Here is a 14,325-nt window from a genome sequence, read left to right as displayed (position 1 = left end):
CCTTGTATGTTTATGCTTAAAAAAAAAAAATTACTACCATTTTTATGTGGGTTTTAGGAAGATATGTGGTCATCTGTGTTTACCTGGAAGTCAACTTGAGGGTCAGTGTTTATATAACCCTGATAGGCCCACCTACCAATATTTTCTTGCCTCTAAATATCCCTTTTTGTTGTTATTTCTTTGTATAGACTTAGTGTGTCCTGTGTGATGGGGAAATGTTGGTAGAGGTGTGTGTGTGTGTATGTTGAGTGAGCATTAAAAACAAAATGAAATGATAGGCACTGATTTTTTTTTTTTTTTTTGAACATACAGTCAGGAGTCCCCCTGCCCTGGGTTTATATATATATATATGTGTGTGTGTGTAAATAAATCAAGCTAAGTTTGAATAACTTGATCGAGGTTATGGTGATTTAATTAAAATTGGAACAACTGAATCTTTGCGACCAACTGACTATTCTGTGGTTCTGATGTGATTTGCTGTCTTTCCATTTAGATGTGGGATTCACCATGACCCTGAAATGGTGGTCCTGATCTTTTTCAGTTCTCTGTTGAAATCTGTAAATACTGCAGCAATCTGACAGCTGACCTCCACAGCTATTCTTTTGCTTTGTTTTCACTTCAACTTTCTCATTCATTTTCTCCAGAAATTGAGGAGAAAGTGAGTAGAAGAGAGAAATTTAACTTCCCCAGCTTCCGACCTCATTCCTGTCCAGCAACCTCACCTGTACAGACAGAGCTACTTGGCACCATGAAAGGTTAATATTTTTTGGTGGCTGTAATTGCTTCACTGGCTTCTTTCTGTGATCTGTATCCAGTGGCAGTGCCAAGGGGTTGCTTAGAAAAGGGTAGTGGTTGTGGTGGTGGTGATGGAGGAGTAATTAATCTTGCTAGAATTTCTATTAACACCTCCTTCCCCAATAATTTACTATTAAATAATAATAAATAAAATGTATTTCATATCAACTGTGAATAAAAGTGTCTTTACTAAAATGTTATTCTTATTGTTTGTTAACATGCAGTCTAAGTAAAAATGGTGTGCTTGCTATGCAAATAGCTTTAGGCCTAGTCTCGTGGTGCTCCCCTTCCTAGCTAGATTGCCAATGGTACCTTTCCCGTATAGAAATTCTGACATCACTGATGCCTGTAACAGACTGCCCATATGTGAAAGGTGTATTGTTTCCATATTATATTCCATATTATATTATTCTGTATTAGGCCTTCTCTAGAAGACCGTGGAGCCCCTGGGTGGCACAAACAAGTGCTCAGTTGCTAGCTGAAAGCTTGGCAGTTCAAAACCACCAGAGGTGCCATGGAAGAAAGCCTGGCAATATTCTTCTGAAAAATTGGCCATTGAAAACCCTAAGGAGCACAGTTCTACTGCGACACACATGGGGTGCCATCAGTTGGAGTTGACAGCACAGCAACTGCTTTGAGTTTTTTTTTTTTTTGGTAGAAGACCATGCTGTGTATGTAGTGGTAACACTTTATGGGAAGTGGATTATAGAGGGGTCCAGTGAGATCATGAAGTAAACAGCAACTACAGAGTAGAAGGGAATAATCTTTGGCTGGGGGAAGAAAAGATCTCAAATAATTCAGCTTTTATGAAACAATACAAAGAAGGTGATTATTGAATTGGGGATTTGACCTTTCACTAATAGGATTAAAACTTTTTTTTTTTTTTAATGGAGCACTAAACCAAAGAACTGAGTGTATGTCAGATATTTCGTAAAAAATTGAAGAAAGAGCCTATTAAATGAACTGCTTATTCCCTGTAAGAAGGAAGAATATTTAGGGAATGAAGATTAAAAATCAAAGAAAGCGGAATGTCTTGGCAAAACTTTGATGTTCATTTTAATCGTGTATGTAAAGTTTACTATATGCTTGACTTTCAATGAATGACCTTTCAGTGCCAGTGAAGTCAAATATCAAACAGTAGAGCCTTAAGTAGCAAGAAAATGCCAGAAGCGAGTTGATCTTGTTCAACTTAGTAGAATTCTAGAGTAAGCTTCAATTGAATAGAAATTCCTTTTGTTCCTGAAAATCCATGTAACGTGTTAGTTTTCTTGCCTTAGAATAATAGAGTGAATGTAATTAAATCTTGAATTTAGAATCGTAGAGGCTTGGGCAGCCATAGTTAATCTCTTTATTGAGCACCTACTGTGAAAGGGCACTGTGTCAGCTCCTGTGTCACCTGGAGAGAAGTAGGACACAGCCACTGCTTTCCAGGAGGTCTGACAGTATAAGCAGCTAGTAAGTGCCACAGAAATGCCTGGTTGGGACCTCCCAGTTCAGAGGAGCCAAGATGGCTGCCACCAGACAGGGTTAAAGAGACCCACAGGTGGAGGGATGAGCAGAATTCTAAATGGGAGAGGTTCCTCTGTTGTGTGCTGTTGAGTTGATTTCGACTTACAGTGACCCTTTAGGACAGGGTAGGACTGCCCCATAGAGTTTCCTAGGCTATGATCTTTATGGGCACACATTACCAGGTCTTTTCTCCCACTGAGTGTTTGGTGGATTTGAACCTTTGACTTTTGCGTTAGAGGTTAGCAGCTGAGCACTTAACTATTGCACCACGAGGACTTCTCTAAGTTAATTAATGAATAAGCAAAGGCAAATAAGGGGCAAAGTATATTCCAGTGGGTAGAGGCTAGACTAAATGATGGAAAGAAGGGATTTAGTCAGGGGTGACCGGAAGGTAGCTAGAAAGGAGGGTGGACGTTAGATTACAGAGGGACCATCCCTACCCCCACCCTGTCTATTATAAAAGTAGTATCCTCATCAGTTAAACTTTAAATACAAATGTGTGAGTAACGTGAAAGTTTTTCTTCCCTATTTCCATTTTCCAAAGTTAGAACTGGAGATTTTTTTTCATCTTCCTCCTGGAAAATTTCTATGCAAACACAAACATAAAGCTCTTTAAAACTAGCAAATCAAAAAAATGGGTGATAATGCCCTCTATTCTATACTAAACAACATGCTTTTTTTTAAATTTTAAAATACTGTTAAATTCTTTCGACACCGTTCAGTCCAAAAAGTCCAAGTTCCTCTTAAGGGTTACATGGTATCTTTGATTAATCAGTATAATTCATTCAACCAGCCTTTGATATAGTCTGCAGTTTGAGACTATTGCCGAAAAAGGAAAATACTTTGGTGAATATCTTTTTACATATTGTCTTTGCATACTTTATCTTACCTGTAAGATAAATTACGGAGTCCTGGTGGTGTATTGGTTAAGTGCTTGACTGCTAACTGAAAGGTCAGCAGTTCAAACCCACCAGCCACTCCAAGGGAAAAAGATATGGTGGTGTGCTTCCACAAAGATTACAGCCTAGGAAGCCCTATGGGGCAGTTCTGCCCTATACTATAGGGTCACTATGAGTCGGAATCGACTTGACGGCAATGGGTTTGCTTTTGGTTTTGTAAGATAAATTAGTAGAATGGAACCTCCAGGGTTAAGGGTAGATGAATTTTTTATATTATCAAATCGCCCTCCAGAAAGATCATACCAGTTTAAACTCTAATAACAGGTAAAGATTGTGTGTGTCCCCACATTTTAGCCAACACTGAATTTCATCACACTTTAATCTTTGCCAAACTGATAAATGAAGAGTGATATTTGTTGTCTTAATTTGCATTTGTTTAATAGTATAAATTTGAATCTTTTCAGAAAATGTCTGTTCCTAGCCTTTGTGAATTTTTCCATTAGGTTACTTGTCTTTTTATTACTGATTTGCATGGGTTCTTTGAAGGTTAAGGTACTCAGGTCAGGTGCTGCAAGTAATTTTCCCCAGCCTGTCGTTTGTCTTTTGATTTTGTTTTATAGTATTATTTCTCCCTAAGTGGTTAAAAACTTTTATGTAATCACAAATTTATTCTTTTTAGTTCTTTTATGGCCTCTTTTTTCTACTTAAATCTTCGTTGCATCTGCAGTGTGTTTAGGGGAGAGAGCGAGACCCACTAACCTCCTGTGGCACCTGCCCTTCAGCCGGTTACCGTGCTGCCTTCTTGCTGTCCTTGCTGCCTGCTGCTCTCTGTCGGGCCTTTCTTATCTTTCTCCTGGGTTAAGTGTTAGACTCCTAAATCCTCCCTGCCTCTAATCTCCAAATGTGCCCTCATGCTGCCAGGATGTTTTCTTTTAAATTGTGGATTTGATCATGCTGCTCCTTATATCTTAAAAGCTATGAGGATAAAGTTGAGACTCCTTACTTTAGCAGGCAGGTCTCACTGACCTGGCTCCATCTGTTCCTATTCATCCCATGCCCTTTGCTGTAGTCACACTGGAGAATTTGCAGCCTGGTGTCAAGTGTAGTTAAGTTATACCGAAGTCATCAAATGATGCCATCCATGGGTTCTTCCTGCAAGAGTGTCACCAGATTACTTTTCTAGTCGTCAGAAGGAAGGAAAGGAGAGAAAGCATGCTACATAAAGCAAAAGGCGAAAACGGAGGACCTGGCACAGAATCGATGTTCTAAGATCAGTATATTAACTATTTGAATAAAGTTGTTAAAACCAGTATCCAACCATAGCCCTTTTATATATATAAAAAAAAAAATCACAGAAGTTAAAAATAAGCAAGGTAAAACATATTCTTTAAACACAAAATGTTTTAAAATAAAATTTTTAAAAGGTAGAAGGACAGAGAAAATGAGGCAAGAATTAGAAAGCCGGGATAAACTCATAACTATTAGAAAAAGTAAAATTAATTTTGGTGGAGGGAAGAGAAGGGCCTGAGCCCGGCAATTTTATATGTATTCTTCAGACTTAAAGTGACCGCTAATTCCCATGTTGTATAGATAATTCAAGAACATAGAAAAAGCTACATTATTAATGGAAAGCTACATAATTAATTTGATGAAGCTGCCTATTCCTGATAACAAAGCCTGACGATTTTAAGAAAAATAATATATATATTTTTTATAGACTACTTTGTTATAGATGTAGTTGTAAAAATAAAAAAAATGTTAAAACCCCCAATCTAACAGGCTGGTAGAAGTACTATTTTCATCATGGCCCAGAGAAGTTTACTCCAAGAATACAGGAATGGTTTAGATTAAAATCTATGACAGCTACTGAATTCTAGGAGTATGGTGAACTAGATACTAAACGACATCCCTCCATAGCACAGCATACCAAGATAAAATGTATGTGTCCGTTTAACCCACTAGTCGAAAACATAAGGCAATTCCAGTGAGAATCCTCTGGAATTAGCTAACACTAGAGCCAAAGTCTGGGCCCTAGCTTCCCAGCCTTACCCTAAGTTAAGGGAGATACCTATTAGCCTTGTTTTGGGGAGAGCAGGAAAAAGAACCCACAGGCATGAATTCACAAGAGTCTGGGGTCAGAATTCACTTTACTTATGTGGTCCTCAAAAAACTCAAGGTGATAATTTAGTTTAAAATGGCTCCAAAAGTAAAATGGCTCCAAGTAGGTAGTCTTTCCAGATACCTAGCAGATACAAGCCCATGTTCTGTGGGGGGAAAAGAAAAAAAAAACCACTTTATTTAGGGCTTCAAAAAATTTGCAAAGTGAAGTTCCAAGGAAAATGAGATCACCAAAAGTAGAAGAAAACAAGGCACCATGAGTCAGAGCCAGCTGAAACAAATGGACAAAGAATGGATCCTGGAGTTACCTGATACAGACTATAAAACAAGTATATTAAAAAAAAAAAAAAAAAAGAAGAAGAAGAATATTGAAAGCTTGACAAAGAAATAAACTTCCAGAATTGACTGTGCAGACTTGAAAAAGAACCAAATATAGCTTCTCAAAATAAAAAAATATGGTAAGTGAAGCAAAAACTCAATACTCTAGTTAAACAGCAGATTAGGCACAGCTGAAAATAATTAGTGTCCTAGAAGAAAGGCCTGAAGAAAATGCAGCAGAAAGAGACAGGTGGGAAAAATGAATGAGAATTTAAGAGTCATGGACAACTGAGCAAATCTAATATGCATTTAGTTGGAATTCCTGGAGATAAGAGAGGCAATGGGAAGGAGGTAACATCAGAGAAGAAAATGGTGGGAAAATTTTTCAGAACACATGAAAAATGTCAATCGTATTCAAGAAATCTAATGAATCTCAAGCAGAACAAATAAAATTAAGTTCCCACCTAGACACAACATAGTAAACAGCAGAACGTTAGCTCTTGTCAAGTTGGCCCCCAATTCATGGCAACTCCTGACACTGTATGTTACAGAGTAGAACTGCTCCACAGAGTTTTTTTGGCTGTAATCTTTATGGAAACAGAATGCCAAAACAACAACAACAAAAAGCAAACCTCTTGCCATCGAGTTGATTCCAACTCATCGTGACCCTATAGGACAGAGTAGAGCTGCCCCATAGGGTTTCCAAAGAACAGCTGGTGGATTTGAACTGCCAACCTTTTGGTTAGTGGCTGAGCTCTTTACCAATGTGCCTGAATATACATACTCAAATATCTTAAAAGCAACCACAGAGAAAGTATTAATTACCTACAACGTAATCACAGTTAGACTGACAACTGTTTTCCTCGCAGCAATATTGAAAGGCTGAAAACAGATAAATTTTAGTGTCAGCCTAGAATTCTATTCCCAACAAATACCTCTGAACAAATTATCTTTTAAGAATAAGGGTAAAACAAAGATTTCAAAAAAATAAATTCAGGGAAACTGTATGATTATCTTTAAAGCTGAAAAGATATAAGTTCATTGCCTGCTCCTGACTAGGAAAAGAAAACCAATAAACTAGGAGTAAGAGCCTATGAGCATAAAGGACCACGTTCACCACAGAACTGTGTTCCTAGTAGGCATTCACTACAAATCTGCACGACCGATCCTGCTTTGGCATGAGGGTGGCTGTCTACGCAAACAGGCAAGCATTGTGGTGAGGGTAAAATATTAGAGGCATTCCTGTTAAACTCCAGAGCGAAATTACCATTGTCTAATAGTGTACCTGAAATTCTACTTGAGAAGAAGAAATGAGTATCAGAGGAAATACACTACTAATTTTTTTTATTGATGTTATCTGCCTACTTATATAGGACAGTAGTGTCTCAGTTGTAGAATTCTCTCCTTCCACGTGGGAGACCTGGACTGAATTACCAGCCAGCGCACCTCAAGCACAGCCACCACTTGTCTGTCAGTGGAGGCCTGTGTGTTGCTGTGATGCTGAGCAAGTTTCAGTGGCACATCCAGACTAAGACTAGGAAGAAAGGCCTGGTGATCTTAAAAAAATCAGCCCGTAAGAACCTTGTGGATCACAACAGTTTGATCTCATTGTGCATGGGGCCAATATGAGTTGGGGGCTGACCTGATGGCAGCTAACAACAAGAAGCCTACTTGTATGACAAAAGTAATCACCTGAAAATCTATTAGAAGTAATGTATACAGACATTTGACCCAACAATAAATATGACACATTTTCTATCTAAGACCATGGAAACCATCCATTCCGTTTTTTTTGTTGTTGTTGTTGTTCAAAATAAAAGCACATAATTGCATTCCTTCGATATTTTATTGCATACCGACTAGGAGCACAAAGAAGATTCAGGATAGCTCTGCCTTCGGGGAGCTCTCAGTTAAGCAGTGAAGAGGATGTTGTCCTTATTACTGACTTCATTGGCAATAACAGGTATAAAGGAACAGTTTTCAGTTTTATCTGAGGAGCAGAGTGGAGGGAAGAGCCAGAAGACACCTCACAGGGGAGATGTTTCTAAATTGAGTCCCAGTTCATGACTTCAGGGTCAAATTTTAAAGAAAATGCCCTCAATGTCCTGGTAGTATAAAATTTATTAGCCAGTGAAATGTAAATTGTCATCCTCAGACTGTTACAAGTGGAGATCAGGTGACTTTTATTTTGAGGGTTAACCATATTGAATACTCATAGAACCAGTTTTACAAAGAGATGTCTGAAGAAGGCTGTCATCGGTTCTAATCTGCTTATTCTAATAGGTTTAGTTGGTATGGTGGTTGAGGATGGTCTGCTATTTAACAAGTCTTTTTATTTGAACTTTAAGCTCTGATTAAACAATATGATTAATTAGAACAGGAGACTTGGTTTAAAACGGATGACTTGGGAGCTTTAAAATTTTGTTACTTATTTCTAATTGTGTTTTTTCTAAGTGATTTTACCCTTGGAGACTTTTAAGTTCTCTCTGTCTGTTGGGATGTGAGGAAGCACCGCTAGGTATAGTGGTTGGTAGCCTCCTTTAGGTCCTCTCATTTACCTGTGTGGTTCTTGTGTCTGTCCCCTTCCTATAAGCATTAATTCCCACCCTCACCCCAGCATTGCTTTGACAAAGTTTTTGTCTTCATGAGGAAGCCTTACAGGGATACCTTCAAACAATTTATGATTAACTAAAGCTGTTCTTTCTTTTCTAGGATTGTAGAAATCTATAGTAGAAGATTACAAGGTAAACTTTTAAAATCTTTATTATTCTTTCAGAAAAGTATTTTTTTCTTATAGAAAAAGTATTTTTGCTTTTTTTATTATAAGTATGCTAATATGCCTTACAAAAATTAAAAATAGGATTATAAAACAGAGTCTTCTATGTATCAAGCCCCCAAATTAATCAGTTATTTTTGTGCACTCCTCCAGATTTTTCCTATGCATATAAAAAAAAAAAAAAAAAAAATTTTTTTTTTACCAGCATTTAAAAATCAAGTAATTTTTCTTGTATTTAAACACACATGGGCTCAAATTATACATATTGTGTTACACTTTCTTTTTTCCCCGCTTTTTTTCATTTAGCAAATTTTAGACATGTTTTCACACATACACAAAACTACCTAATTTATTTTGATGGCTGTTTAGCATTTCACTGTATGGCTGTGCCTTGACTTGATTTAACCAATCCCTGCTCTGATAGACATTTGGGGATGTTGTCACCTTCAAGCAGGTACGATGCTGCAGTGAACACGCTTGTCTGTATTCAAAGACAAGCTGTTTTATTCAGCACAGGAGCTGCATTATTTAGGTTAAATATTTGGTTTTCAACATCGCTCTAAGTACAATTTAATAATTGGACTTTAGCCACTTAATCCTGTTTCAGGCTATTTCTTTATTTGCACCACTTTACCTCCCTGGAGGTGGTTGTTACCAGTATCCTGTTGGTTTTGTTGCACACGTAAGAAACAATTGCTGTTCTAATGCCTTCCCCCAACTGGTGCTGAGATCTCTACAGTGCCTGTATAGCACTCGAACGCTACAGGTGGGGACCTGAACAGGGACCTCCTTGTGGCCCAGTCAGCAGACAAAGCATCTGGTAAAAGCTGTTGAGTCTTGGGTATTTTCAGGCATCTGTCTGTGTCAGAAAGAGCCCTGGTGGCAGAGTAGTTAAGCAATCAGCTACTAACTAAATGGCTGGAGGTTCAAACCCACCAGCCGCTCCACAGAAGAAAGATGTGGCAATCTGCTTCCATAAAGGTTACAGCCTTGGAAATTCTAAGGGGCAGTTCTACTCTGTCCTGTAGTGTCACTATGAGTTGGAATTGACTCAACGGCAACGGGTTTGGTTTTCTTTGGTTTGATCTGTGTGAGACTTTTACACTGAGTTCCTTGTTGCATCCACAGTTCAGGAGCGCCTTACAAAACAAATTGCCGTGGCCATCACAGAAGCCTTGCGACCTGCCGGAGTTGGGGTTGTGGTTGAAGCAACGTAAGTCTGTATCTGTCTCTAATGATGTCATACTGGTGCGGGAAAAATGATCCTGAAGTTTAGTGCTGCTCACTTTATCTAGCAGGGACAATGCTACACAATTGACTCTGTCACTGTTGGTTTCTATCTCTGAGTGTAAAGTCCTTTCACCTTTCATTTGTGGTGTGACTGATGTAGGAACCAGGGTGTGGGAGACGTGTGTGTTGGGAAGGGCTGTGTGGAGGTGTAGGGAGTCTTAAGCTTAGGTGCAATACTTTGTACAACCAGTAATGTTGTGTGTCTTCTCTCGGTTCCTTCTTTAGCTCTTTATTGTTCCAAGCCAAGTTTTTATAATATTTTTTCATACATTTAAAAAGTAAACTAGAGAGAACTAAGCATTGGTACAAAGGCCAAGTGAAGAAACTTCTTTAAGCTAGAATGAATTGTGAGAATTGCATGTGTCCTGTGGGCAAAGTTTCTGTCCATTCTACTGGTGTGGCATGAGCTCTGTCCTGGGTATGTTGTCTGGCTTCACCAGGTTGCCGAGACTCACTGTGGCCGTTGTTTGGAGACTGTGCCTGGTGAGGCCAGCATACTTGAATATTTCTCTGAACACCTAAGCTAGCATCATACTGTCTTGGCCCTGAAGGTGAATCAAGTAAATTTCCTTTTATATAGAAATTATGTATCTCTGTAGACACAGTGTCATTGCACCGAGGTTGAAAATTCCTTTTTTTCCCCCTTCTGCCAGATGCATTAAGGACTTAACCACTGAAAAGAATAAGACAAAAGTAAAAAAAAAAAAATCAAATCCAATTTGAATCTAAGAAGTGATATTTTGACACACTTGGTAACTGCGAAATGAATGTTTTGGCCCACTTTTTATTTTAAAAACCAAACTAGCACCTGACTGCTCCTTAAACCACCTCTGTTGTCTTGTTTTGCAGACACATGTGTATGGTAATGCGAGGGGTACAGAAAATGAACAGCAAAACCGTGACCAGCACAATGCTGGGTGTGTTCCGGGAAGACCCAAAGACTCGGGAAGAGTTTCTAACTCTCATTAGGAGCTGAACTGCAGTGTGTGCCGTGTACTTTGCAGATCTGACTGCTAGCGGCATTATTTGTCTGGTCTTAATTGTTTGTACATTCCATTTTCAATTGTTACAGACGTGAACTTTATTCCTTGTTGCTAATTGTGTTTAAGAATTATTTATAGCAAGTCAAATAAAAATAATTTATAAAGGGGCGAGCCCTCTATTCTTGCCACTTTTAGTGGTGATGTTAAAGTGAACTGCAGTAGTGAAAGTTCCGTGCACAAAATCACGCCATTCAGATACCCTGAGGGTTCTGGGAAGGGAGAAGAATTCATGTATTTGATTGCAGTAGTGGTAATTTGACACATAGGCATAGGAGTGTTGGGAATAGGAGAGCGCTATAGCCGATACACTGTTGTGTCAACCAAACAAAAAATGGTGTAGTGCTGAAAGTGCTTAAAATAATTTATGTGCAGTGTGTGTAGCATCGCTCTGTGTGAATTCAAGTCCAACAGGCTCCACTGTAATCATGTTTACTAAGCCACCAGTGATGCTTTTAAAAAATATATATTTATTTTTTAAATACCAAGTTGTAATGTTAGTCACCAATGGAAAGTGGTGGAATATCTGTTCTTTGGATTTTACTGTGAGTTAAAAAGGCACATTTCTACCTTCTATTCTTTTTTAGCTCACGTACAGGAAATTAGTTCCTGGAGTTGTTTACGAGTGTATTCTCATGTCAACATACAGGGATTTAGATATTTAACTCTCTGTGCCTTGATGGGAAACCCTGGTGGCATAGTGGTTAAGTGCTATGGCTCCTAACCAAAGGGTTGGCAGTTCAAATCCGCCAGGCGCTCCTCGGAAACTCTATGGGGCAGTTCTACTCTGTCCTATAGGGTCGCTATGAGTCGGAATCGACTCGATGGCACTGGGTTTGTTTTTTTTTGTTTTTGGTGCCTTGATGAGAATAGCACACCATTTAGAGTATAGATACCTTTGCCTTTCTTTAAAAGCCATTATTTTATAAGACTTAGTACTGACATTGCAGATAACTAGTCCTCACAGTTTTACCTTTAGAATTCCCTTGGGTGTTTACTTTGTGTGTTCTATGTAGATGCCTCAAAACATTTTTTTTTAATTTGTCACGTATTTTTCTAAGTATTTCCAGAAATTTTTGAGGGTGTCCATCACTTTTGGGTAGGCTGAGCCATAGCTGCCCTGAGCATGAGAGAATACAGAATGAACTACTTGTAGACTCCATTCTGAGCATTGTCTACTGTTCTATGAAAGCTGTATTGTTGGTGTTCGTGAAAATGTACCAGAAAACCTATGGTACTGGCTTTCCACCTGGTCCCTGTGGGTTTAGTCTTCAATGTAACTCTGTACAGGTGGTATAGGTATTTTAGTCTAGGAAACTGTTGCCTTATTAATGATTATCTTAAAATTTCCTTCACTGGGGCAGTGTGGGCCAAATTAAAACAAAACAGAACAACTCTTGCAAAAGTACAAACACAGTTATTCCATGGGGAAGTCTCTTATTTGGTTGACGTAATACTCCTCAAATTTATCCCATTACCTTTAGAAGAATTGATTTAACTTTGGAAGTTCTGTAAGTCTTATCTTTGTTATGTTGATGCCATTTGGCTTATGATGGGGCAAGATGGCAGAGGTGTTTTTGTGATTTGGGTTTTTTTGTTTTGTTTTTAATTCCTCCTACTTCTCATATTTCCTAGTCTTTTCTATATTCAGAATTTATAGAGCATTGGTTGATTTTGAGTTCTTTTTTTAAGGAACATGGTATAAAAATGTTATCCTGCATAATATTTAGACACTTAGAGGTAGAATTCTAAGCACTCAACTCATGTTTAATATTATAAGTAAAAACAGGTGTGACTTAGAGGACCAAAGAAATTGTTAGCTATAAATTTATCTTTCGGAATCGTTTATATTCCTTTTTAATGACTCTTTGTTCTAACATTTCCTGTAAGTCTTCTCACAAAGAGCTAATGTATTTGCAGTCTATTCTCTTACTGGTAAATGCAAAGTAATTACCTTATTTATTTTACTGTGGTCAGTAGCACTTAAAATTACCTTTTTCAGGATTTCTAGGAATTTGATGTGTTTAAATACACTGTTGAATTAAATTGTTTGAATTTTATGTATGTGTATGTTCCTGAATTTTGTTCTGTTTAAATTATTAAAGTGCTTATCACTTTGTTCTTGTGAAAGTTGTTTCTTTTTGAGCCAACAGTATACATATCTCAATTAACCCAGTTATTTTAATTGTATTCTGTTTTTGCAAAGGTACAATCATAAGGGCTCCATCAAGCTTTAGAATATGCATCCCAGTGTTCTCACAGATCAGTCTTGGGCTCTAACAGTTTCTCTGGTGCAGTCTAGGTATTTATTACTCTCCTCACTCTCCTGTCGGTGATGGGAAGGGAAGATCTGGAAGAGTGAGGGAGCTAAGTGGCTTGTCCAAGGCCTGTTATGGTACCCGCAGCCTCCTGGTAGTGCTTTGTCTGTGGCAGCTGTTGGGGAAGGAGGAGTACGCTGGGGCAGGGAGCTGATAAGAGTTTCCTTCTCCCACTAGGGAAGACAGGTGCACAGTGGAAGTTTCAAGTAGGTGCTGTGGGTTTTGCTGCCTCTTTTCTGTCTTGTGCCGGTGACCTTATCCTTCTCTCTGCAGGGCGGTCTTCTTCTCTCTTCCCTGGTGCATCGAGGCAGAGGCCCTCGCTGGTTGTCAGCGTGTCTACATGCTAGGCCACTGGAGTGGCCTGCTCTCCCTGGAGGACCCTGTGGATTGTTGGGTAGTAAATCCAATCACCCAAACTAGGAATGCTTACCCCAAAAAATCAGTGCCGTCTAAGACATTCCTAAACCCACTATTCGCAGGTTTCAATAAGACAATGAGCTGCTCAGCCAAACTCAAGTTACTGCTTCTGGGCTTTTTAATTGATATTGATTAGCCAAGTTCCTTGTTTTGTCACTTAGTAGAAGAGCAGCTGCAGACACTAAAGTTTGTAAAGAAGGCTTTCCACCAACATAGAACATCTGATTCACCATGATGGGCTTGGGCCCTCCTGCTGATGTTGAGCAGAAGAGGAAGTCCTAATAGATGAGTTCAGCTTCCTCACTCTTACCACAGACCTCCCCTTCCCATCACTGAGGAGGCTGAGGAGAGTAACACCCAGAAAGTCATACCTGACAGTCCCAACCCTCCCTGAGGCAGCACTGGCTTTATTTTCAGTTTAGTTTTTATTATGGGAAAAATAATGCATGTACAACAGTAGAGAGACTAGCATAATGAATCATCATGCATTCATCACCCAGCCTGAACAATTTCAAACTCATGGCCATCTTGTTTCCTCTTGCCCATCTTCACTGGATTATTTTGAAGTAAATCCCAGACATTATTTTACCCATAATAGCCCAGATTATGTAAAAGAAGGGGATTGTTTTAGTCATCTAGTACTGCTATAAAAGAAATGCCACAAGTGGATGGCTTTAACAAAGAGAAATTTATTCTCTCACAGTCTAGTAGGCTACAAGGCCAAATTCAGGGCTTCAGCTCCAGGAGAAGGCTTTCTCTCTCTGTCACCTCTGGAGGAAGTTCCTTCTCCTCAATCCGTCAATCTTCCCCTGGTCGAGGAGCTTCTCTATGCAGGAACCCTGGGT

General features: G+C 38.9%; 1 protein-coding gene across 1 annotated transcript in view; it reads left to right on the top strand.

The window, feature by feature from the left end:
- The window catches only part of GCH1 (GTP cyclohydrolase 1), a 53,183-nt gene extending 40,625 nt beyond the window's left edge, over positions 1–12,558 (top strand). Inside the window, exons 4-6 of the mRNA XM_049898685.1 lie at positions 8,352–8,383; positions 9,544–9,628; positions 10,555–12,558. Of these exons, the coding sequence (XP_049754642.1) occupies positions 8,352–8,383; positions 9,544–9,628; positions 10,555–10,681 (244 nt within the window). The 3' untranslated portion in view covers positions 10,682–12,558. The remainder of the gene's footprint in view (positions 1–8,351; positions 8,384–9,543; positions 9,629–10,554) is intronic.
- The last annotated feature ends 1,767 nt before the right edge of the window (positions 12,559–14,325 follow it).

This window comes from Elephas maximus, chromosome 10 (assembly GCF_024166365.1).
Source record: "Elephas maximus indicus isolate mEleMax1 chromosome 10, mEleMax1 primary haplotype, whole genome shotgun sequence".
In the NCBI taxonomy this organism is placed as follows: domain Eukaryota; kingdom Metazoa; phylum Chordata; class Mammalia; order Proboscidea; family Elephantidae; genus Elephas; species Elephas maximus.
This window is presented reverse-complemented; position numbering and strand designations above follow the sequence as displayed.